Source organism: Macrobrachium rosenbergii, chromosome 4 (assembly GCF_040412425.1).
Source record: "Macrobrachium rosenbergii isolate ZJJX-2024 chromosome 4, ASM4041242v1, whole genome shotgun sequence".
NCBI classification, from domain to species: Eukaryota; Metazoa; Arthropoda; class Malacostraca; order Decapoda; family Palaemonidae; genus Macrobrachium; species Macrobrachium rosenbergii.
In genome coordinates this window covers 46,962,797-46,988,074 of record NC_089744.1, presented here as the reverse complement: position 1 = coordinate 46,988,074, position 25,278 = coordinate 46,962,797, and the positions used below count along the sequence as shown (strand labels likewise).

Below are 25,278 nucleotides of genomic sequence, written 5' to 3'. Positions count from 1 at the left end.
AAACAGGTTAAATACGAGTGACGGGTAGATCAAATGTTGATAATTGTTTATTCTATGTCTTAAAATCGGAGGTCCCTGAACTTCTGAATCTTTGTCAAGATGTATAATCATCAAGTCCTGAAGGAAGAAAAACATTTGTTGATAGGGGTTATCTCACCCACTCGGTTTTGCTTGTAGCCTTCTTTTACGAACTCCCCAAACACAGCTTACTGTGTTAGCCATCTGTCACATTTTATTGTTACTTTAACAGGCTAAACTGGTTGTTATAGTATATGACTTCAGCAAGTGCTTGATGGGTTAAGTGATGAAATGATAACACGTAAGTGCAGTTACAGAATATATATGTCCAAGTCGAAGGATAGATTGTCAGAATAGACATTTAAAACCTAGTTATTATTGATAGTGCTGATACTACTAAAACTCCATTACCAGTGTGGAGTTATATTACTTTCAACCATGCTATTATTATTCTTACCCGTCTCCGAACGCACTGCGGCTGAATAACTTCAACAGTATCTATCAGAGGTAAAGCTTCATATTTGAAGAAGAAGAAGCAGAAAAAAGACCACGATAGAAGAACGAAAACTCCAAAGAGTGCGTCACCGGAATCGTAAAGGATCAATCCCAAAATCGCCCATACAAGAGCTCAAAACATAAAGCCACTGCTTTCATTATTATTTTTTTTGTCACTGCACCTCAAGTAGAGGGGCTTTCGTGCCCAAGGGAAAGATGTTTATCAGTCCAGTTGTGAAAATTTTATGAATATGTGAAGTATTAAAAAATAACTAATGAAAATGGCCAAAATCTGGCCAGAGTTTTCTTTATACTAATGTTCATTCAAAGTATGAGTTGGAGTCATTAGAATAATCCCAGGAATTCTAAAATGTCTTTTAATTTTGATTCTTACGCTTATTCTTTTCACGACATTAAACTTGAAGAATTCCGACAATTTTGGAGACATTAAAAATTAGCAAAGCAATCGGTCCACGACGGTAAAACAAACATTCCAAAGCGTTACTTACATCATTCGATCACCCTTCCCCACGGTATTGGTATATTAGACCGTGCTCTTCCCCAACCAGAAAAAAAAAAAAACATGTTTTTCAGTAAAACGAAACATTGGCGTAGCCAGGGACGGGGCTACGCTTGTTATTGCCTCCCCACCCCACCCCATCCCATTTACAATTAATAATTGTATCAGTTTTTCCTGGCATTATTGTAGATGAGTTCATTGTGCGAAGAATGTAAATGAAAATACTTATTTAAACGGAAATGTATAGATCATTTATAGCTTGTAAACTCATTTCTCGGTGTCTTGAAGGTTACTTCCGTAGGAATTACTCGTATGGGCAATTTTGGAAATTTAGAATGATTCGGCAACGGTTTGGGTAGCAGGAAATGGATAAATCGTTTCCCTTAATTAAATGCGAGTATTCCAGTGATCTCCTGATCATCACTGTGTGTGTACAATGCTGGTTTCATTCTTTCTGTGTTGGCATACACACCGGTGTTTTTGTACGCATAGAGAGACATGCACACGAAGCCGCTTGGCATTCCAGCTTTCCACCTCTTCTTCCTGAGTTGAAAAGATGCTCATGCAAACACAAAGAAACACGAGTTTTCAGGAAAACCCTGTAGTGAATTCCCTCACCATCTATTGATGCAATTATCTGAACCTTTTAGGAGTACATGGGGTCGTAATAACTGCTTCTGAGAGATTATGACCAATGCGGCGCATGCATGTGTATCCTTTGTATAAGGGAGAAGATCGGTATTGCTCGAATGGTGGTAGTGTAGTATTACATCAAAGAATTTTTTCCTCATCCGTCTGTGCTACGGTATGATTAAGTTAAAACTTTATTAACCGTATTCGAAATACTATGTACATCCTTCATCACAATGTGAATACGATTTCAAGACAATGACACGTAATCAACAAATTTGTTCTTTACCTGTGGTTGTTCTATATATTCAGTGGCTCATGCATTAATTCTCAATTCTCGAAACGTGTGAGAAATCAATTGTGAGCCAAGCTAGTAATAACAATCCATATGGTTATAGATATATATATATATATATATATATATATATATATATATATATATATATATATATATATATATATATATATAAGCAATTTAAATGAGGGGAAATTATGTATAATTCACTGTCATTCCTTATAGGTTGTTATGCAGGCCCAAGCACTAGAATTCAACTTGGAGTATATTGATAAAATTCCGAAGGCTTTCTTTTCGTTGGTTTTGCTAGACCAGAGTGTAAAGAGATCTTTTCCTTTTGTGGTGAAATGAGGGCGCTGCTTTTTCGTTTCATTATGACTGCCTTGTTTGGCTGTCATGTTGGAAGAAGAGCAAGAAAAGGAAAATGGATGTGAACGCTAACAATACGTGATGATGATGATAATAATAATAATAATAATAATAATAATAATAATAATAATAATAATAATAATAAACCCCTTTTAGAGATTAGTTAAAATGTCATTAACTTGGCGGATGAGTTCAAAGAAAATAAAACTTTACGAAGTTAAGAGAGAGAGAGAGAGAGAAAGAGACTCGCAAAACAGACAAACAGATCTACCTTGGTTGTAGATGTAATAGAAAGTCATCGGCTTTGTTTGGCTTGTAATGAACGTAATCAAAACTGCCTGGAACAATCGCTCGATGATCGAAGACCCCTGACGAAAGTTAAGGCGCTGGAATACCTAAGTGACAGAATGACAAACAACCGTCCACTGCACGTCGAGAGAGGCGCGACGGAGAGGACAACGTCACTCAAGTGCCTGGACACTTGAAGTTTTTTCCTGACAACGAGGGAAGGATTTCTTGACCAAGACAGCCACGTGATTAATTAGTCATCAGAACAGCAGCTTCATGTCCAACCTCTTATGACTTCGTCAGTCATTACTCTTTTAGCTCTTCCCCTCTTTGTTTGCCTTTCATGATGTATTTACACAGCTTTGATTTCTACAGAAATAAACTTTACGTCGCATTTCATATATTCTACAGTAATTAAGAACTGGCGTCGGTTATCTCAGTTGATTAGGGTCCTGAAAATAAAGCAAAGATGTCCATAGCATGCTTTTTCAAGGAGAGAGACATTATTCTAGATTACGTCTAAAGCACAGAGAAGGGGAAACATTTCACAAACTTAATGGTTGCGCATATGGTGCTTAAACATTGGCTGTTAGTGCCATCTTGACTGATTTTTTCACTTAATTGTCTGAAAGAGAGAGAGAGAATTATTTGTTTAATAGACGTTACTTAGTAAGGAATTGTCTGAAAGAGAGAGAGAGAGAATTATTTGTTTGATAGACGTTACTTAGTAAGGAAGGTGTTGACCTCATCTATTCAAGATATTTACAGTGAAAAAAAAATCCATCTAAAATTCTTACATAAAGAACGATTCATCATTATCAGTGAGAAAGGAAACATATTTGTTGTATGCACCTTCGAGAGAGACAGTTATAGTATTAACACATTCTTACATTACTTGTAACTGTTTTCATTATGATTTACGTTAATCAGCAACGTATATTTGATCATAAACTATTCCATTTCAGTCTTGATTTTTGCAAACCTTGTCCGCATGACAAAGGGACAAGGTCTCAAGAATCGACCAATATGCGACCTTTGGTGAAAATTACTGTCTGGCAACTGTAGCCCTTAAGACTCTGGTAGACAGTGTAGCTGCCACAAGAAAATCGTGTTTGAATTAGTCTCAGATTTACTACCACTTGGGAAACTCCCATACTCCTGTCAGGTAAGCCTCATCCTCCATCCATAAAAGTTTACTAAACAATCAAAATGTTGCAAGGACTTGATTTGTCTTTTGACGCTCCAAATGATCATCCGCATTCGTACGTAAGACTGGTTTAAGGGATTTAGTCGTGATTTTGTATTAATTACAAGTTATGTTACGATTTCTTTCGTGAAAACTATTGAATGACTGCTTAGTGATGGATAGCAAGTGGTAGTTAATCTACAAATGAGTCAAAATTAATAATACTCGAAAGGACAAAATAAGGAAATTTCATCAATATTAGGAAGTTATGAAACTTCTATGGGATTTTTTGAAGGATCAAATCATAATCTTGATATAAACACTCTTAGACCTTTTTTCAGATTTTCCCAATTGTCTAGAACTTGTGAGAAATAGGCAAGATGCTTCACCCGGATAAATAATGTTGTATCAGCCTATAAGAACTTCAGATTTTACTCTAAAAAAACATTTCTCTCTCTCTCTCTCTCTCTCTCTCTCTCTCTCTCTCTCTCTCTCACACACACACACACACACACACACACACACATATACACACACACACATATATATATATATATATATATATATATATATATATATATATATATATATATATATATATATATATATATATATATATATATATATACATAAATACATACATACATACATACTACCATCATCTTTTTAACTCTACAAAATTCTCTTCGATACTTATCATTATCTATTTACCGATGTTTGAACCATGTTGACCAGGTCTTTTCCAATGATTAGTTTGTTTAACCTCTTCTAAGCCAATTGCTTTCCTGTCTTTCATCCCCTTCTACTTCCACAACAATGGTTTTAGAGTTCAGAAGCGGAACCCTTGCGATGTATAATAGCTTGATGTTTAGAAGTAAGACGTACCATTTCTTGGAATGGTCACGTTATGGCCCTGGCAAGTCTTCCTAAAGTTGATCTCGCTCCTTTTCTGCCACACACATTCTCACCTGAGCAGCTCCCTCAGGTTAATATGGGATCTAACCATATGTAATAGTTTTAACAAGCAGATATGGAGGTTTTCCTCATACTGGTCATTTTAGTAGGACTGAATCAAAGCTGCGAGGTCACTATTCTCTGTCTCTTCACATGAATGACCATGTTTTGTGATTTACAAGAATTACGTCATTGCTATCGAGGGTCTTGCGCTGTATACTGCCTCCCTCTCTCATCTCGTTGGTTGTGCCTGTCACACTTCACTATTCGAATTCAAGGGTTCTTTATACTAATGACTTTCAGAATACGGATTTCCCAACCTTCCTTTTTATTTTACGAATCTTTTGTCATGCCATGTTTTAATAGACAGATTTGTCATCGCTTTAGAGGAAAATTCCATAGAGCTTCAACTCTCCTCTGTACCGAATTTGGTTTGGTCAGCAATTTCTGCATTTCCTTTTATTAGCCTGGGTTTTTAGGACGGGGTTGTTATCCCCATGCCCGTATCCTTACGGATTGTATTTGGGACCGATTCTCCTCGCTAGTCACTGATCCGATGACCAGCAATATAAGAAAATTTATAGTTTTATTGTCAGTAGGTTTGAAAGGCTGGATATCTCCATTTAGATTTAGAGTCGTCATTCTCGAATGCAATTCACGTCTGAGCAACATATTAGACCCATCTTTTCTAATGATGCATTGGAAAGTTTCTTACAATTTTTGAGACCTGTCATCATGAGGATATGCTCCTATTCTTTTATTCTGCCATGACTTGCACATTGTCACCTTACTCGCAGCCTGAATGTTTCCTGTTTTGGATCTTAGTGTTCATCTCTGACACCGTCATTCGAACCGCTTCACTGTAGGTGCATTCAGATCTTCCCTTACTATACCATCCATTAATTGGTGTTCTTTCTAACAGTCATGCTTTCTTTGTGCAAAGGCACAGTTTGCTGGAAGTTTTATTCCCGCTGTAAACAAATTATGGAATGATTTTCTTAGGCATGGAGTTAAATTGTTGGACTTTCAGAAATCAAACTAGGTGCAAATCCTTTCTTGTTGGACTGACTTACAGGAGTTTCTCTTCATGATGTAGGGTTTTCATTAGTTATTTCTTCTTTATAGTTCATCTTTCTTAATTTACATATTTCTGCCTCTGTATTAGGCTTCTTAATGGACTCTGCCTCTGAAGAAAAAATAAAATAACGCGTTTGACGTTATGGAAATTCTTACACACAACTAATACGAGCTTGTACCTACATCCTTGAGCCATCCATTAATACACCGGTCGGACAGAAACGAAATATTGGTAAATGTTCCTTTTTAAGAGGTGAATTTATTTAGGGCTAAAATGTCATAGTATGCTATTCTCTAGAACTTCCATATCAGAAATATTCTATAGCCTTAGATAAAAGCTAGCTTGTGGTTGGCGGGGGGAGGGGGGGGCCTTCTGATGTATTCCAATATAGTTTACAAACCCTGTTGTCCTTATGACTAGAGTTTTTTTTTTTTTTATCTGGTCAGTTTGACACTGGTATCAGTCATACTGAGGATTAATGTTAAACACATCGAAACTAAAATCAAGGTAGTGAATTTCAGGTAATTATGCCTGTGTTCACAGAGAAGCTGCACGATGGAAGATTGTCCAGGGATCTTTCAGCTCGTGACAGCCTTTCCCTTTTCAGACAAACAATTCATGAAAAAGGAACAATATCAAAAGAGAGTATTTGATAATGATGAACGTATTATGCAAGTTAGTGCTTTTAATACCAATTTTTCTTATTCAATGATAAATTTTTCTTTTTTTATTATCTTTCTAGATGCCTTTCGTAGGTAACCATCTTCTGTTTGGAAATGTTGCCTCTTTAAAATTGAACTAATTTTCAGTTCAAAAACTGGCTTGAGTATTGAAACTCCTTAAACCTCAAGTATCAAGAACGGTCCTGTAATCTATGATAATAAATCTGGTATTTGTCAAACGATATCGTAAGTATTCAGTATTTCACTATCGTTGTGTTATTCTTAAAACTTATTTTCCATAACTCTGAATTTACTTTTCAGGCGAAAATATTAATTTATAAGTGTATGCAACCATTTTCTCTTCAGTAGGATAGGAATATCAAATTTAGGACAAACCATGTGTCGGTACGTATGGGATCATTCAGCATTGAAAAGAGAATAAAAGTAATCGCAGATGTACTATGAAACAATTGTTAGGAGAAGGTGGCGAGTAAGATGGAAGAAAGAGAATATGAACGGAGGTACAGTCAATAGACTAGAAGGAGTTGCAACTAGGGGTCGAAGTGACACTGTAAAGAACCTTAAGTAATGCCTACAGAGCACTGCGTGAGGTGCACTGACGGCAATACTTCCCTACGCGGAGTTTTGTCTTTAGTGAAAGCAAGGGCTTATTCAAAGGAGCATTCAGGGAAATTAATCGAAGACCTTATTGACGAATGGCTTTCCACAACATTCATAATAATCATTTCTCTGCACTGGACCTTAGTATTTCGTCAACAAGTATCCACCTTGATTTTAATTGGTCTGTTAATGAAGATTTAAATGGAAGTGATCACTACCGGATCCATTTGAAATATGCTGTAAATGCTCCATCTGAAGTTTTACCTAAGTGGAAGGTAGAGGACGCAGACTGGGATAAATTCAGTAAGGGTGTCAATCTAGATAGGGAGTTTGTGTACTTTCATTCTCATCTAGATGCCTATGACTACTTTATTGAATCTACTTTGAAGAGTGCTGAAGGCTCGATTAATAAAACAAAAGGCAAACCTTGTAGACCTGCAGTTCCCTGGTGGAATAAGACTTGGTATCCTGAGGAAAGTGACGAGGAAGTGCTACAGACGTTACAAAACTAGTGGCTCCCCTCAGTCTAAATCAATCTACAAACGTGCTTCAACCAAGCAGCGGCACTTTTATAAGAAAGCCAAAAGAGAATGTTGGCTTTACCATATTAATGGAATATATAAACTCCAAGACCCCAGTAAGAGTGGTGTGGCGCAAAATAAGGAAACTGAGTGGAAAATTTGTTGTGTCACCATTACCCTCATTAAAAAATAAACGACACAGATCGCGGAGCCCACTGAAGTTGCCAATGAGCTAGGAAAACACTTTTCTAAAGTTTCCAGCCCTAACAATTATTCTCCAGAATTTCAAAGAATTAGGAATCCTTAAATGACTTTGAAATTTGATTCGGGAAAATCCGAACCATACAACTACAAATTTTTCCTAAGAGAATTTCGGGAAGCGCTCTCCTCAAGTGAATCCACAGCTCCAGGTGAGGATACAATCATATATGACCAATATATGATTGTACCCAATAGCTCTTACCAGCTGTGTGTGCAAGCTGATGGAGAAAATGATAAATACTAGACTAGTTTGGCACCTGGAAACCGAAAGATTAATATCACCATTTCAATTTGGTTTCAGAAAAACCGCTCCACCCTTGATCCTTTGCTGAGGCTGACCAACCAAATCCACCAAGGATTCGCCAGACAATGTCAGACCATCGGCATATTTTTTGACTTAGAGAAAGCATGACACTACCTGGAGAATTGGCATCATGAAACAATTGCACAAGACGGGCATATGTAGAAAAATGATCAGTTTTATGTATTCCTTTTTAACAGACAGATTTTTTAAGGTAAGAGTGAGATACTCCCTCTCCCAGCCTTTTATGCAGGAGGAGGGAGTTCCCTAAGGAAGCATTTTAAGTGTAACACTCTTTTCAGTGGCAATAAATAGTGTGGTTGAAAAAATCTTAGCCCCTGTTAAATGCTCGCTTTTTGTCGATGACCTTGCAATATACTGCACAGAATATGATTCCTTGTCAGTATGTATATATTTGCAAAGGTCTATTAATGCTATTACTAAGTGGGCTGATGAGAATGGTTTCAAATTCTCCTCTTCCAAAGCAGTTGGAGTAAGATTTACCAGGTGCCAGCGTGTGGAAGAGGTTCCCACACTTAGTTTCTGGATTTAGTTGGGGGGCTGACAAGAAATGCCTTCTGAGGCTATATGACTCTCTGTGTCCATCTAAGCTAGACTATGGCTGTCAAATGTATTCCTCAGCTTGTAAAACCAAGCTAAAGGAACTGGGTGTTGTCCACAACATGGGGTTGAGAATATGCTCAGGGGCTTTTAGAACTTCGCCTATTGAAAACATATACTTCGATACAAATCATTTTCCCCTTCATCTAAGAAGGCAAGAGCTAGGTTTGCGATACGTGGCTAGAATGAAAAGTACTACCAAAAATCCCTCCTTTCGAGTACTAAAGGAAACAGACTCTCGAAGTTTTTCTTGTGCAAGTGCTTCTGAACCATTCCAGATTCGACTGAATGAGGATGTTGGGAATTATCATCTTAAATCCCAGAAAGTCCTGGAAGTAGAACATCCTGTAAATCCTCCATGGCTTATTCCAGAAGCATTATTATGTAAGAAATTGTTTAACAAAAAGGACTGTACTGAAGAAGAGATTAGGGGAAAATTCTTAGAGCAGGACGTTACCCATGCTAATTATACAAAGATCTACACAGATGGATCAAAGTCAGATAGTGGTGTTGGTAGCGCTGTTGTCCTTGGTGATATGGCATACACAGCTAAATTACCTGACTCTGCATCAGTATTTATTGCCGAATTAACAGCAGTAGTCACTGTCTTGGCTTTAGTTTTTCAAAGTAGTGACATTAATTTTGTCATATTCTCAGATTCTAAAAGCACTTCAGAAGCTATTAAAAAATGTAATAGCCTTCCTCCATTAATTCAAAAAGTTCAGGAGTGGCTTGTTCGCATTTATTGTCGGCGTAAATCAGTCTCTTTCTGTTGGGTCCCTTCTCACGTGGGGATTCGCGGCAACGAGATGGCAGACAGGGAAGCGAAAGCCGCTAGCATTGTAGCAGAAACCACTTTTAGAAAAGTGCCTCATACAGACCTAAAAGGTCCTATTAGATCTTATGTAAATGGCAAGAAATGTGGACTTCTCCTCTTCTTGCCAGCAATAAAAAATATAGAAATATTAAAGATAATATACTGCCGTGGCCTTCGTCATTCCAGCTTGACAAACGAGCAGAGGTTATTTTAACCAGGTTAAGGATTGGGCACACTCGTTTAACCCGTCAATTTATTTTAGAAGGAAGCAGTAATGAAGAGTGTGCTTACTGTGATGAGATACTAACAGTGGAGCACATTCTGGTGGTTTGCTCAGATATCTTAACCAAAGAGAAAGATATTTCCAGGGTAAATCCCTCTCGGATGTTTTGGGTGAAGCAGATATTTCTGCTGTCGTCTCTGTTTTAAAGTGTATACAAATTTTTAATGACATTTAATTTTTTTATTAATGTATATATCGCGTCATACAGACTTTTAATGGCATTAAATTTTTTTCAAATTTTCACGTCATTAAACTTCATATATTTATTTTATTTATTGATCACATTGCTTCATTTTATTTATTAATCATTTCCTTTACTAATTGATTAATTCATTTACCTTAACATAATTTATTTTCTCTTCATTACGGCGCTAAATAGCCCTCTTGGCCCCATTGCCTGGGCTTTTGCCCTAAATATCATACATTCATCCATTCAAAGGAGCATTCAATCACTGAGAAATAAGGTTTTATATCCCTACGACCGTCACCAGTAAAAAATAAAAAAGGAAAAATATGACAATATCTCAGCGTAGGCCTTTTTTTTTTGTCAGAGAACCATTCACGCTCTGCGGTTGTTTCCTTCATCTGTACATTCTTTAAGAATAAAGGATGATTTATAAAATAATTTAAGAATATTTATGTCGACACTGACAAGTAATAATAAATAAGAGAAAACAGAAAGGAATAAGAATCTTGTCAGCATATTTGTCTACTTATCTAGTTGCATATAAGTTTATCTGGCTATCTATTCTCCAGCTATCCATCTATGTTATGTTGTTTTGAGGAAAACAGTTTCTTCGTCAAACCTACAAGAAAAGTTGTGATCAGTCCCTTTACTTTGCTTTTCCAAACAACGGCGGTTTTTCACAGTAGTTTTTAAGCCTCTAATTTTTGCTCATCACCAGATTAGGATGGACTACAAACATCCACTTATGCTCCTCCTGGCATGTGCAACTTTAGCTGAAGAAATCAAGTTACCGAAGGCTTTGCAAAAACCAACAGACACAACCCTTCCCAGGAACAAGACATTCATAGCAGGCATGGCACCTCAATCTGCCGTCATTCGCGCTTCATTTTCTCTTGCTGGCGATCCAAAAGATGACCAATGAAGATGATGGGGATGGCATCTTCCAGCAACCATTCTCATTTCCTTTTGTCATCTCAGGAGGACGTGGTTCTCCAGGTTGGACTTTCGATATGGCAAATCGTGCGACAAAGGGTAGACAAATGCCAGTTCATATTCGTCACGGAGGACAGTGAACAATCGTTGATTGTGAATGTCCTAAGGTAATTGGGATTGGAAAATGAGGCATTTTACGGTAATTTTCAAAATATCCATATTTTCTTCAGTACTTTTGCATACTTCTTTAAATACGGTATTGAGCACGTTTTAGAGACGTATGAAATAATGTGAGCATTGCACAAGTCAAAGTCGAGCCATAATTACTGACTTAGAAAATTTTATATATTAATTCACAGGCAGAGTTTCTTGTTCACGCAGCCTCTGGTAATAATTGACCTGAATTCCCGGTTGAGTGTAACCCAAGATTACCTGTTTAGGGCAATTTGGGGAACGGCCACCCTTGTCTGTCGGACGATACTGGTTGATCTTACCGCCGGAAATGAGTCCCTTGCTTTCAGGTAAGATAATGGATGCAAACATTTTGATAACTGTAAACTATTCATTTTGAGTAATGGTTTTCTCTAAAGGCGAGAGACAGGAAGACAGATCCAAATCCTGTGAGAAAGTTACTTGTACTGCAATACTATACTAAGGTGAGATGGTCTCAGTTTGGACGTTTAGAATTTCTCAGATGTTGGAACGTTTTTAGCGTAATAGCCTCAAAATTGTGATGACCAATTGTCGAAAACAACAGAAAATGCACTCCAGGTCTTTTTAATTTTCATGAAAAACAAGTGTTTATTGCGATATTCATGATTATGTGATTTAAATAACTACGGAAAGTTTTCAGAATCTTTGCATTAAGCGTCACAGATAATGAGTACAAATGATCTCTTACTTTTAAACACCCGTCAGTAGATGGATAGCACATGAAGGTATATGCGCTATAGGTATATATACACACGTACATATATATATATATATATATATATATATATATATATATATATATATATATATATATATATATATATATATATATATATATATATATATATATATAATATATATATATATATATATATATATATATATATATATATATATATATATATATATGTGTGTGTGTGTGTATGTGTGTGTTTGTTGCATCTCTCGTGGCTTGATTATAGACGAGTCAAAAAATGTCCAGGGTATTTTTTGAAGTTTTCGTTCTTTAATGCTTGTCATATTTAGAATAATGAAGATGATGACATCTTGCTCCTTGTTTTCTGTCTAAGCTGTTGAACTAATATTTCGTGTGTTATGGCGTGGTTCTCTCCTTAGATTTTTAGAGGACTCGAAATTGTGGTTATGGCCCGAAGCGAACGTTGTTTTTGTAGGAAGTCGAAGGAGGGCCAGGCCGGCTTTTTCAGCAAGCTGCTCTTCGTAACACCTGTCATCTGATTTTCGTAGGACTCCACGAAGAGATGACTAAGAGCGCCTTCGTGTTCAGAAGTACAGTACCAGTAAGAAAATATCTTGTAAATCTTTCGCAGTCACTCCGAGGAAGCAGCAAAATAGGTAACTGGCTTTCAGATAAGGGATTTGTTTTTATGTGACTTTTTAATATTATTATGGATAAAGTGATGTGATAAGTCAATAAAAGATCATGAGATGTAGTTAGTTTGTTTATAGTTCATATGACGAGTCATTGTAGGGATGGGTGAAAATTTGCACGGATAAGGGCAAGCCAGGAATTTCAACAATTGTTATTATTGAGGATGGTAGGAAAACAAGCGTGGTCTAATTCGAAAATATGTTGGCGAAACAAGGAAGGAGCGGCAACAATGCAAAAGGTCTGGTTGGGAAGGAAGAGGATATCCGTGAAAGCAAAAGATGAGATATGCAGTATATATGAAGGTGTTTTTAAGCTAACTCTCCTTAATTAAGGAAATAAAGTGTGGCTGTTGACTTCCATAAAGTGATAGCTCCCGTAAGGGGGTAGTACCGTCAGTACACCTCACGTGGTGCACTGTAGGCATTACTCAAGGTTCTTTGCAGCGTCCCTTCGACCCCTAGCTGCAACCCCTTTCATTCCTTTTACTGTATCTCCGTTCATAATCTCTTTCTTCCATCTTAATTTCCACCCTCTCCTACCAATTGATTAATAGTGCAGCTGCCAGGTTTTCCTCCTGTACCTTTGTACCGTCGATTTCCGTTTCAGCGCTGAATGACCTCATAGGTCCCAGCGCTTGGTCTTTGACCTAAATTCTGTATTCTGTTCTACCCTATTCTATTCTATGAAGTGATAGCAGTTGAACGGCTAAGATGAGTAGTTTACTTAGTATTTGGTGAATAAGAAATTTTGCATTGGTGGATAAGAAAAACGATGCCAAGGGACGGAAAAAAAAGACTAGAATATGTGAAAAAATGGATCAGCTTTTGTATGGTTTGAGTCACATGGAGAGAATGAAGGATAATGAGCTGATGAAAAAGAGGTATGATTATGAAGTGCTAGGAGGAAGGATGGGGGAAAATTGATAGCACTGTTTAGATATGTCACAAGAGGTCTTGAAAAGGAGTGACCATTAGATATGCAGTAGGTAGTAAGTGAGTTGCTATAGAGAGGTGCGAAGTCCCGCTGATGAACTGTCTGTGAAGGCTTATGACGTAACAGGGGTTGTTGAGATTTCCTGCACACTTAGGTTTATTCTATCCTCCATTCAGCAGGATTATGAGGATGAATATGGCAATGACTGTCGTGCTTTTTTTTTCTCCAGAACCATTTCCTGCCATATATATATATATATACATATATACATATGTGTATATATATACATATATATATGTATATATATACATACACATACATATATATATATATATATATATATATATATATATATATGTGTGTGTGTGTGTGTGTGTGTGTGTGCTTGTGTGTCAGTATGTGTATGTGTGTAAATTCATCAAGTATAAGTAAAAGAGTAATCTGATTGTTTGACAATGCATGAAGGAATAACTAGTATTTTTTTTTAATTTCCCGTATATGATAAAATTAATGCAAAGAGAATATTCTGTAATTGCCAGACAATAAGGAAATTTAAACAAGTTTTGCTTAATAAAACATAAAAAATAATTTCCCTAGTATGTAGCTATAAAGAAGAGGCATCGATTATTAGGGTCAATGGAATTGCAAATGTATATGCCTGCTGCGGCCGCTTCCTGATGTCCAACGAACGATGTTAGCGGCGGCGTTAAAAGGAGGTTGTGGGGAGGTCAGCTGTGCTTCAAGTTGTGTAGCCGTGATTAATTCCCAACCGCGCCCGTTCGTCATCAGAAAATTTGTTTGCTCTTCTGTGAAGTGTGTTGAAATACCAAATACTAAATTGTGCTCCTGCGTAACGTCGCAGGGTAGCGTGCGCTACTCAGTAGGCTTCCCCCTATATGGCTTAAGTCGAATGTTGTCATTTTCTTTAGTTAAATTTCAATTCAACTTTGTGTTAACGTCTCTGTTAAGATATGTACAGTGAAGTAATCATCCAGTAACAATTATTTTAGTTGTTATGACAACAGTTATGATATAGAAGTGTTATTATTTTGCAGTATAACTAACTCACCTAGCCTGACTTATGTCTTAGGAATGATAAACTGGAAAAATTAATATTGAATTTTACAATTGTATAGGAAAAGGAATTCTAGTAACTTACTAACAACTAACCAATGCACAAATCTAATCTAACCTATTTAGACTAGCCTTTGTTAACTGTTACCCCCACCGTCATTTTGTGTGCAGCAGAAGATGTCCTCACTCGTCTTCCATCGGTAACTCCCAAATCTCAAATTGGATTGTACACCCGATGCCTTTACTGCAACGATGGACAACCAAAGACTTGGCTCCTGTCTTCTTGGCCCTTGGGATCAGACATTCCTCACCAGATAACCACGGGTGAGCATCTCATGATACACGATTCACTGTTTATTTATTTATTTATTTATTTTATCCTCGCGGATTAGACGTTGCTCGCTCCAAGGATTAGAAAACTGTGCTTCATAATATTTGAGTGATCATCTCGTCTTTAGGAAATGGAAACCCTTACAGAACATGACATGCAGAAGCAAACATTTGTGGAGTGGGTACAGTATTTGGGCAAATAAACATATGACTTGGTGATAGCAGCCATAATGTTTTCCATTTCTAGTGTTAAGAACAATAATGGTGATATGAACAATGTTCGCAGTAAACAGAGATCAGTAAATATGTCGAATAAGCAAATACATCTACTCATTTTCAGATGAAATTTCCAATCTGCACGGCCACCGTTTGAATATCGTCTCCATAGCCTACCCACCTTACGCAGTTTACGCACAAGGCGAGAGTGGGCCTGGGGGGGTGGTAGTGATGCTGGACTCTCTAGATAAGCGAATACTGGATACAATTTCCCCTCGGGTGAATTTTACGTAAGTTCTTTCTTTGTCATTTTGTCGTTCCTATTGTTGCTCGGGGTTTAGGTATTGTATTCATTCATTCATTGTATTCATTCATTATATGTTTTTCCTTTTGTAGGATATGGTTTTTACCAGAATATTATTTGTATTAGATTTGGCTCATCCCGGATATTTCCTTCAGCGTTGAGGCACTAGGTAGTTTTTTATGAATTATTGACGTAGACATATATATATATATATATATATATATATATATATATATATATATATATATATATATATATATATATATATATATATATATATATATATATATATATACATTACAGCACTTCATCTCCTGTTAGAAGTAAGGAACACAAAACACCAATATTTTTAAAGGCACAAATTACTTGGAAAAAAAAAAATATATATATATATATATATATATATATATATATATATATATATATATATATATATATATATATATATATATATATATATATATATATATATATATATATATATATATATATATATACATACAGTATATTATATATAAATTTATATCTGTATCTTACATTGATCATTCATAATTATATATATAATTGATTTTATGCTGAGTATTACTTGGCAGAATGAATGTAAGTGCTGCAACTGAAGAGAGCTGATGATCCTCAAGCTGTTAACTACCGCTAAATGTGATTTCACCAAATTAAAATCAAAACCCTAGATTAGATGGCCCCTTGGGCATAAAAACCTGTTTCCTTTCTGAGATCTAGGATGATAACGGTAATTATCATCTGGGGTATAATGCCGCTTTTTTTCCTATGTATTCATAATTTTTTCCAAGTAATTTGTACCTTTAAAAATATTGTTGTTTTGTGTTCCATATTTCTAGCAGAGATGAAGTGCTGCAATGTATAGTGGGAATGAACTGAGGGATCCAATCAGTTTTGATTATTTGAATAGTTTACACATTTTTTTTTTCTTTTTACTTTCTGGTATCATGCCCTTAACAAGGTGACATCACTTTATCCGTAATTACAAATGAAATTTCCATGGCTGAATATGTGAAGCCTTAAATCATTTACAATCAGCGTGTAATTGTGTCAAAATGATGGCAGCTCATGTACTTGTCCCTCCAAAGCTACGGAATACGTTCTCCAAAGGATATGCAGTTCGGCATTCAACAGAACGGAAGCTGGACCGGAATGATGGGCGTCATATATAGGAAAGAGGCTGATTTCACAACTATCATGGGCTATTCCGCTGACAGGACCTCGGTCATAGACCATCAAAAGACGATTGATATAGAACAGCTGATCATCACGTCGCTGAAGCCGCAGGCTCTGACACAGTACTTACTCTTCTTGCGGCCTTTTACGGGTAAGGAATTTCCATTTTCTGCAATCAAGGTTTCACCCTTTAACCAGATTGTGTACTGTATAAGTTTTGTATGTTATGTACTTACTTATCCAAATGAGCATATATATATATATATATATATATATATATATATATATATATATATATATATATATATATATATATATATATATATATATATATATATATATGAATGTGATGTGCGTTTTATATGAATGTGTATCCATTAGTGGATTCATGAGTGAACGACTGTCAGGGCAACTCTTTCCTTTCTGCAACACTCTCAACTCATTTCATTCCATCATTTTATGAACCTCCTTTCGACCTTAAGTTTGCGTTTAACATCCATTCTACTTTAAGTTTTCTCTTTTGATAGTCCCTTTTCTTTAAAGTTTGCTTACTCCAGTTTTACTTTTACAATAAAACTATTTCCTTTCATCCGTCTAGTTTCCCTCATTTACCACAGATACCTAATTCTCTGTAAAAGTTTAGGTCCAGATCTCATGTGTAGAAGTCACCCTCCAAACCAAAGGTTTGGTCATGCTCTTCTTTAATTTTCCTTCACTTTCTTAGCTGATAATATCTTCTTTTACATCGTTTTGTATAGTGACTGATGAGAGGGGCAAGCAAATTCTTATCTAGAATTTGCATATTACTTCACCATTAGCCTACAAGTCGTACGAGTGCTGTAGTTCTAAGTGATCTTAATTTTTCCTCTGTCTTTGATTATACTGACTGATATATCGGTTTCTGCCTCAGCATTTAATTGAATTTTGCAGTGTCATTTTTGACAGCGATTTTTCATGTATGGAGTATCATGATCTTATTTTGATGCATTATTTAAATTAGTCTTGGTTATCCACTTTCTGTTCGTACGATACGAAGTGATGTCATTCACATGCTTAGCTCACTAACAACAAGTTTGAAGTCGGAGGGGGATTAACTTCTTTTGGATTGTAACTGATCAGTAAATATGTACATTAACTTTCTGTACTTTTATATCAGTAAATACACACGTTTTCTTATGCATCTGTTTACTCATTTTTATGCAGTATTTTAATCTCAGATTTTAGGAATCGAAAACATCTCATACTCTTTCGAATGAAGTTTTCTGAGTAAAGTACCTGAAATGCGCCCGACTGGATCGCCTTATTTCGAAACTTTTAATAATAATCATCTGAAGTGCTGAATGCTCTCTGGTTATCCTCACTGTATCCGCCAAAAATAATTCTATGCTCATCGTCTTGTTTATGGACAATACAGGTTCTACTGTCATTTCGTTATTCTCTTTTTCTGTTCAATCTTGCAGCCGAGGTCTGGATATTCTTGGTGGTCTCCATGGTGGTTTGGGGAGTTTCTCTGTGGTATCTCCTGAGGACGAGGTCTCAGTACAGCGGAGAAAAACCGACAACTCTAAGCAGTGCCATTTTCAACAGTTTCGCGATCGTGTTGGGAGTTCCTCCTTCAAGTACACCAACGAGTGCTACAGGACAAGTTAATATCTTCTCATAAGCTTTAGATATCTTAATAAAATATCGCATTGCTAACTACGGATAACACAGGAGCTGGATGTGGAGAGGATTGGGGAGGAAGAGGAGGAAAGTGATGTAGGATGTAGAAAGTGGCGTATATGAGAAAGTAGAAAGATTGGGGTAGACCTGCAGAAAGTATCCTAATTGAAATAATATGAGGTAGCGTCATTATCTTCCGTATGATTGGGAATAGTTTTCGTTATTCTGTCGGCGGAAAATCCAAACATTACCATCTAAAAATCGTTAATAACAAAGATATTTGTTGATGATTACGCTGTAATGCTTTGCTTTCAGTCTACCGTCACATAGGGTAACTGTCATTAAATTTAAATAATGTTGCTGTATGATATCTCTGATGACAAAACGAGCACTTATGCATTGTCAGTCGTAGTGCAACGATTTGCTGTTGCTTTTCGTGGCACAATATCGCTTCGTAATCGTTTGTTAGAAATACCAATTTTCCCCAGATGTTGGTATAGTGTCGTGATCTTACCTCTTCACTTGTAAGTAGTTCCAACATCTGTCTTCAGATGTCAGGAATGTTACGATCTTTCTCTATATTTAGGAGACCTGTGATTTTCATTTCTTTATATTTTAGTCGAGTGACAATGTTTTTCCTCTTAATGTTAATTGAGCCACGACCAGACTCTGTGTTATAGAGGACCCTGGTATTTCTGTCTTTTGTTGTTAGTAGTCTCGTGACGTTTCTTTCCTTGACCATGATTTCTCTCTTTCAGTTATATTTTCTTTTTATTAGTACTTTGATCTTCCTGTCCTCATATGTTAGCAGCACCATCATCTTTCAACAATTAAGGATAGCACCATGTTGAGAGTGCACTGATTTTCCTTTATTCGAACGTAGGAAGTGAAATGATCCATTTTTGTGAGAGTTTTTCCATGATCTTTGTCTCGCCAGATGTTAGTTGCATGGTGGCTGATAGCGGGGCTGCTGATCTCGACAGGGTTCAAGTCCTCCTTAGTTGCCCACCTGACGGTGGAAGGAAAGACGCCTCCCATTGACACTCTCGGTGATCTAGTGAATCTGGACGGTTGGAAATGGGGCTTCGATGACCGCCTCCTTACCGGCTTGGTACTGATCTACTTAAGAGATAGCACGGATAAGGATATTCAGGAGATCTACAAACGTCACGAGGTAACGCCGCTTGATTATTTGGAATTACTTTATCAGAAAATAGATGCTCTATTTCTCCTTACACAAATTAATCTTTCCAAAGGACCACTTATGCCAGAGATCACTTTACCTCTTCCCCATATTATACAGTATTTCATTTTGGGATGATTTTCAAAATGACTCCGAATAAACATTATTTTTTTTGCACCGTATAGAACGAAGTGTGGTTTAAATATACCTGTACTAAGAATGCTTTTTGAATAGAGAATCATCAGTCATTTTTCTTCATAAAATCCAGTTCACTTAGATTGCAAAGGACAGTTACAACTGCAGTACCTTCTACTGAGAGATTACCAAGACCTGTAAGGAATTTCCTCGTAAAGCGATTATGCTCTGAGATTAAGTGCCTCTCCTTCCCTCCCCACTTCGTTCATTCCCCAAGGATTTGCCCACATATAAGAGTCAAGTGGCTTACCCCGTTACATTTTACATATAAATGTTGCATACATCATTATTTTCAAGTTTGGCGAATATAATCAGTTCATTCAACTCCATTAAGACTTTAATAGATCCCTTCATTCACGACATTCCCTTTTTTACTGTTCTTTTTTTTTATAAACCTGAAAGCTGAACCCAATAAACCATAGTTTAATCTGAGGTGCATAATTTTTTAAAAATGTTTTCCACTTTTAATAGACCTGCATACCTTTCCTTCCTTTCGGACCGTGAGTTGCGTCAAGCATACGCCTTTCTATAAAATTTACGGATACATTGTTGTTTGGAGATTAGCTGGACCTGGATTGAGCTGTGAATAGCAATGTTACGAGCTACGTAAAAGCAGCCTGTGATATGGTTCTTCACAGCTCACTCCCAAACCTCATCTGTGGTCACGCTTTCCTTGGGAATAAGTGCAAATGTAGTGTTTTATATGCGTACCGGATTCGTCTAGTTTAGCCACTTTTCTGTATTCCTCTCAGAATGCTATGCTGTTTCATGTAGCTCTATGCCTCTCAATTGCACTTCACTAGTTTATTTTTTATTAGGCCTTTTCAGTGTTTCCATACATTTTCCACTCTCTCCTAACAGTTCTAGTTTCTAGTATCTAAATAGTTATTTATTTATTACTTTTCACTGGATACGTCATAAGGTCATTTCTATATTCCTTTTCAAATTTGCTTTCGATATTCAATTTCATGAACAGCACGGCTTCGGTTTTTGCCGCTTCCTTTTGTAAATCTCAGTTTTTCGTCCTGTTTTTCTTCCAGTGTTTTTCAACACATTTACTTATCTTCCTTTGATTTATTTCTTCAGGGTCTTCTTTTCATTCCTCAGCTTTTCTGTCTCTTTAATACACACCACAAACAATTTTTGCACTGTTGTTCTAGAAGTGTCCATATAGAGCTATAAGCTGATCTTTCACTACATTTGCTGATAATCATTTTTTATCCTACTTGTCATATCACTGATGCTGCTTCAAGTCTACAGTCAGGAGTACACTGTGGGTGTTCAAATATACCTCTTTGTATCCTGTAAGGCATGTGTTCCAGTTCTCTCATATACCTTCTTAGTTAGGTGACAAGCTGTTGTACATCTTTTCCTTCTTCTTCTGCGTTTGCTTTCCTCCATTAACTTTGAAAGGTTTTTTGACAATTGTTAGTGAGCGATTAAATATTTCTACATGTATAATGGATTGTCGGCATCACTTCTGGTCGATATGTGCTATGAAAATAGTTCAGTTATAAACATAATGATACTGTAGTAGACTGTTGCCCCTCCAAAATGGAAGTTGCACACTCAACAACAATAGTATAAATCTGTTTCATTACTGTAGTCGTGTCGGATGGGAAACGCAAGTGTATAAGTCACGGAGCCCCCTTGTTGCCTCTGTAGCTCTTGGGCAGAGCACTGGTCTTCTAATCTAAACTATGAGTCCTGAGTTCGTTTATCTCAAGGGACAGTTATAATTCCCGACCAGGAAAGTCTTAGGATGTTATACCCTGGGCCTACCATAGCACGAATGCCTTGTTCTTGCCAAATTTTGCTTGAAAGTCGCTTCACTCTGGCGGCCTGTGAGTGAGAAATCTTAGGTTTGGATTCTGTTGCTGTGTCATTGCAAGTAGCTGCTCTTAAAGTAATAACAAACTCCTGAAGTCTTAGTTCTGTTAAGGGAAGATAGTATGTTATGGCCCATTTAATTACGACATAGAACACAGCACACACCTAAGCCTCAGATACTCCGTAGTGTCGAATTCACTTTACCTGGCTCAGGGGATGATGAATGATGAAGGCAGGAAAGCATTGCTATCTCAACGACCTAACAGTTTCAGGGTGCCATCGCCCCTTCTGTCTTCGCCCTTGTCAAATCCCTTTCCTTCACTATCCTCTGACAAGTCTCTTGGCCCTCTTGGTTTCTCAGTCACTTTTCCCCAACCACTTCAAGTGGCATCGGTCAGATAATGGAAGATGACTTTAAGCTTTCCCTAAGTAAATACTGTATACTGAAACATCTGGGAGTCCCATTCACGTAAATGGCACTAGATCTTAGATTTTTTCTTTGACGGCTGCACCATTTGCTTGAAAGCGTTGAGCTTTATTTTTCTATTTTTTCGTTAGTTGTATTCCCTGACTATATTACTGTTATGCTTTTCCATAAAATCTTGCTCCCTTTCTTTGTTCCCAGTTACGTTAGTTTGTAAGTTATTCTAATTTCAAGATATTATGCTTGATATTTCCATGTTGCCTCTCATCTGTTTGTGTTTTGTTCCTTTGAATTTTATCGAGTTTTTCCGTTCTTTGGTCGTCTGTATGTAAGTTCTTAATTTTACGCTGTATTTTTGTTTTTTGTAACTTTGTACGCTCCTTCTGTAATGCCTCCGTCTGCCTTCGAAAAGTGCTGACACCCGAGGGAAGCGATGTGGGGATTTTGAAGATATTTCGGTCACAATAATAATAGTAAAATAAAAGTTATAATTTTCTCCTCTCCCCTATGGCCGCTAAGAAAATCACCCCAGAGGAAGGCTTGAAGAAAGTTCTAAAAGGGCGCTATTCGTTCTTGTCGACAAAGGACAGAGTTATCTATTTGATCGGGACTCAGTACACAGACGAATATGGTCAGTCGCCTTTTTACATCAGCAAGCAGAGCTACAATATAGTTCCAGCCCTGGGGTGGGGCTTCAGGTAAGTGCGGGAAGCGAAATGATTCGCTACTTTTATGAAACCTGACATCCTCTTTGCAGCAGCTTACATTTTGTTGACTGACGCTGACTCAGGCTTGTGTAAGGTATGTGACTGGGTTTTAGTTACATAAAATTTAGTTGTACAGACCACCTTAGATTTTTAATGGTAAAGTGGTTTACAATACTGTACAATCCCATTTGGACTTTAATTCTTTAAACTGTTTTGATAGCCATGCTACTTTCATCACAGCCCTTCTTCTTAAAACGAATAAGCTAAAGCTGTTATCTGCTGAGAGAGAGAGAGAGAGAGAGAGAGAGAGAGAGAGGGCAGTTGATGATGATGGTGACATTCAGAGGTTACAATCTTCCTCTGGTCTCAAATTAAAAGAAATGTAGCTACGAAGTACTTCAGGGATTCTGTAATTTAACATGGATTTGATTTTATGTGCTACAAGTGATAGCCTTTTTTTCAAATCACATAATATAGCATTGACGAAACAAAATTTTAACGCAAATATAAATAAAATACAAATAAAATTTGATGAAATCGACAAAGAAATTTGTATTACAGTTTATAATTATCAGCACTGTAGCAAGTTATAAAATATTTAATGTCAACCCTTATATCACACCCAGCTAGGCTACATAACCTGCAACAGTTACAATAAAAAGAGCATTGAATCAGATAATGAAATCGAAATCCTGTTTCAGAAAAGGCGCCCCTTTCAGACGTCCCATTTCCAAACTCATATGTCAACTTACTGAGAGTGGATTATCACACCGATGGGTGAATGAACTTGTTACCATTAACATTCGACAAATCAGGGAGACTATTAGAAAACAAGAACAACAGCAACAACAACAACAAGACTCTAAGGAAGTTAACCAGATGGAAGAGGTGACTGTAAGTAGAAGTTAGGCGAAAGATCTTTGGTCAAATTAAAGGAAGACTTCTAAAGACTGGATATGTTCGTTTGAGCCCAGCGTAGGTGGGAAACTCATATCCACAGTTTGTAATTTGTTGGAAAAGATAACTCTGAACGAGGTTACACTTATTTAAGGCGCCATATTCTTTAATGGAGACACTAGCACTAAAAATATTTGTCCTTTATTCAAAATTGCCTGTTATGTTGTGCATAATGACGTCTCCCTCCGTAGTTTTCCTAATTGTTTCTGAAGAAAATATTTCTTCGATACAGACTGCAAGTGGTGGATGTGTCTTACGAATGGTCCACATGATGGGTGTGTACCTGGTTCTCTGTGGTGGATTAGTTCTCTCGTCTCTGGTGTTCGTGGCAGAGAAATTTACCCAAAGATGTTCATCATGAAGCGTCTACAGACTATTATTGTACCGACTCAATATCAGATCTTCCTTGTTGTTAAGTCAAATGACTGCAATAATTAATAAGTCAAAAATCTCTCTCGACCCTATTTTATGACACGCACTAGAGTTTCAGGAATAAATTTACATTGGATTTTTGGTGACTCATTTTTTCTCATTTTTAAAAAGTGGTATTAAGGTGTGAAATCACTGACACACACACACACACACACACACATGCACGCACACACATATATATACACACATACATACATACAAACATACAGTATATACATGCACATGCATACATTGTTCCAGTGATAGGGCAGGTACTTACAAATTTTAGCTTGGCAACGAATAATATCGCCAAGGCCAGGTATAACATTTTATTTTTTGCAAACTTTCGAGGTAAAAAAGTCATCATCAGGCAAAACAAACCGTGAAAAAACAATAAAAAGAATTTTCTTAGTAAAACCTGACTAAATGGGTAAAACATAAAAAGATGCAAAAACCGAGAATGCAAATAGAATCTAAGATTAAAAAGGCTAATAAAACAAAAAGAAGAGAAAATGTAAACTAAAACTAGCAAATACAAAATGGCTGCTGACCTGTTACGTACCTTCTAAATGCAAATCATATGATTGCTTATTATATACCGAACCAGTGTTATCCGGTATGTTAAGCAGAAAGAGTACTTTTAACTCTTTCTTGGTGAACGGATGGTCTTGTTCTAAACTGTGCTCTCATGTGGCTGAAAAAGGTGGTTTTGAAAGAGGAAACCTTGTTCTAACAGAGACCTCTGTGTTCTAATATTGTCTCTGAGCCAACGAGAACTAGCCCACAAGTATTGCAGACTATGTGAGAGGGTGCGAAATAATGAGCAGGAAGACAAGTACTGCTGGTTTATTGATTGTTGTTGTTTTAGATTTAGCTGGCCTTGTGCCAGCACGGGCTCTTGCTCCTAGAGCAGCCCGTAACTCTATGTTGATGATGAGTCTGTGAGGTGGGTAGGTTGGATGAAAACTTTATTATGATGCATGAAAGCGATTTTGGTGGGGGTGGTTTATTGATGAAGCGACCCGCTTATAAAGCGGCGTGCGGACGTCTGCGTATACGCAGAGACCGTGAGTACAAAAATTTACAAGTGAACTGAGGTGAAACTAATTCTCTACACAAAACAGGACAGGTACATATAGAAAACATGATGATTAACGATAGCTGGTTGGACATAAAAATACTCTGACACATATACGTGGTACAAAGGCAAATGAA

General features: G+C 36.9%; 1 protein-coding gene across 1 annotated transcript; it reads left to right on the top strand.

The window, feature by feature from the left end:
- The first annotated feature begins 16,716 nt into the window (after nucleotides 1–16,716).
- Nucleotides 16,717–23,722, top strand: LOC136833937 (uncharacterized). Its single transcript, XM_067096221.1, has 4 exons — nucleotides 16,717–16,845; nucleotides 19,294–19,530; nucleotides 22,508–22,686; nucleotides 23,397–23,722. Exons 2-4 carry the CDS (start codon nucleotides 19,294–19,296, stop codon nucleotides 23,602–23,604), a joined length of 624 nt encoding a protein of 207 aa, XP_066952322.1. The 5' UTR covers nucleotides 16,717–16,845; the 3' UTR covers nucleotides 23,605–23,722.
- Nucleotides 23,723–25,278: the final 1,556 nt, after the last annotated feature.

Excerpts from the sequence above, each read along its gene's own strand:
- LOC136833937 (XM_067096221.1), top strand. The coding sequence starts at position 19,294 with ATGTTAGTTGCATGGTGGCTGATAGCGGGGCTGCTGATCTCGACAGGG. Across the intron at positions 19,531-22,507 it reads AGATCTACAAACGTCACGAG|AAAATCACCCCAGAGGAAGG; the intron begins GTAACGCCGCTT and ends ATGGCCGCTAAG. Across the intron at positions 22,687-23,396 it reads GCCCTGGGGTGGGGCTTCAG|AAAAGGCGCCCCTTTCAGAC; the intron begins GTAAGTGCGGGA and ends ATCCTGTTTCAG.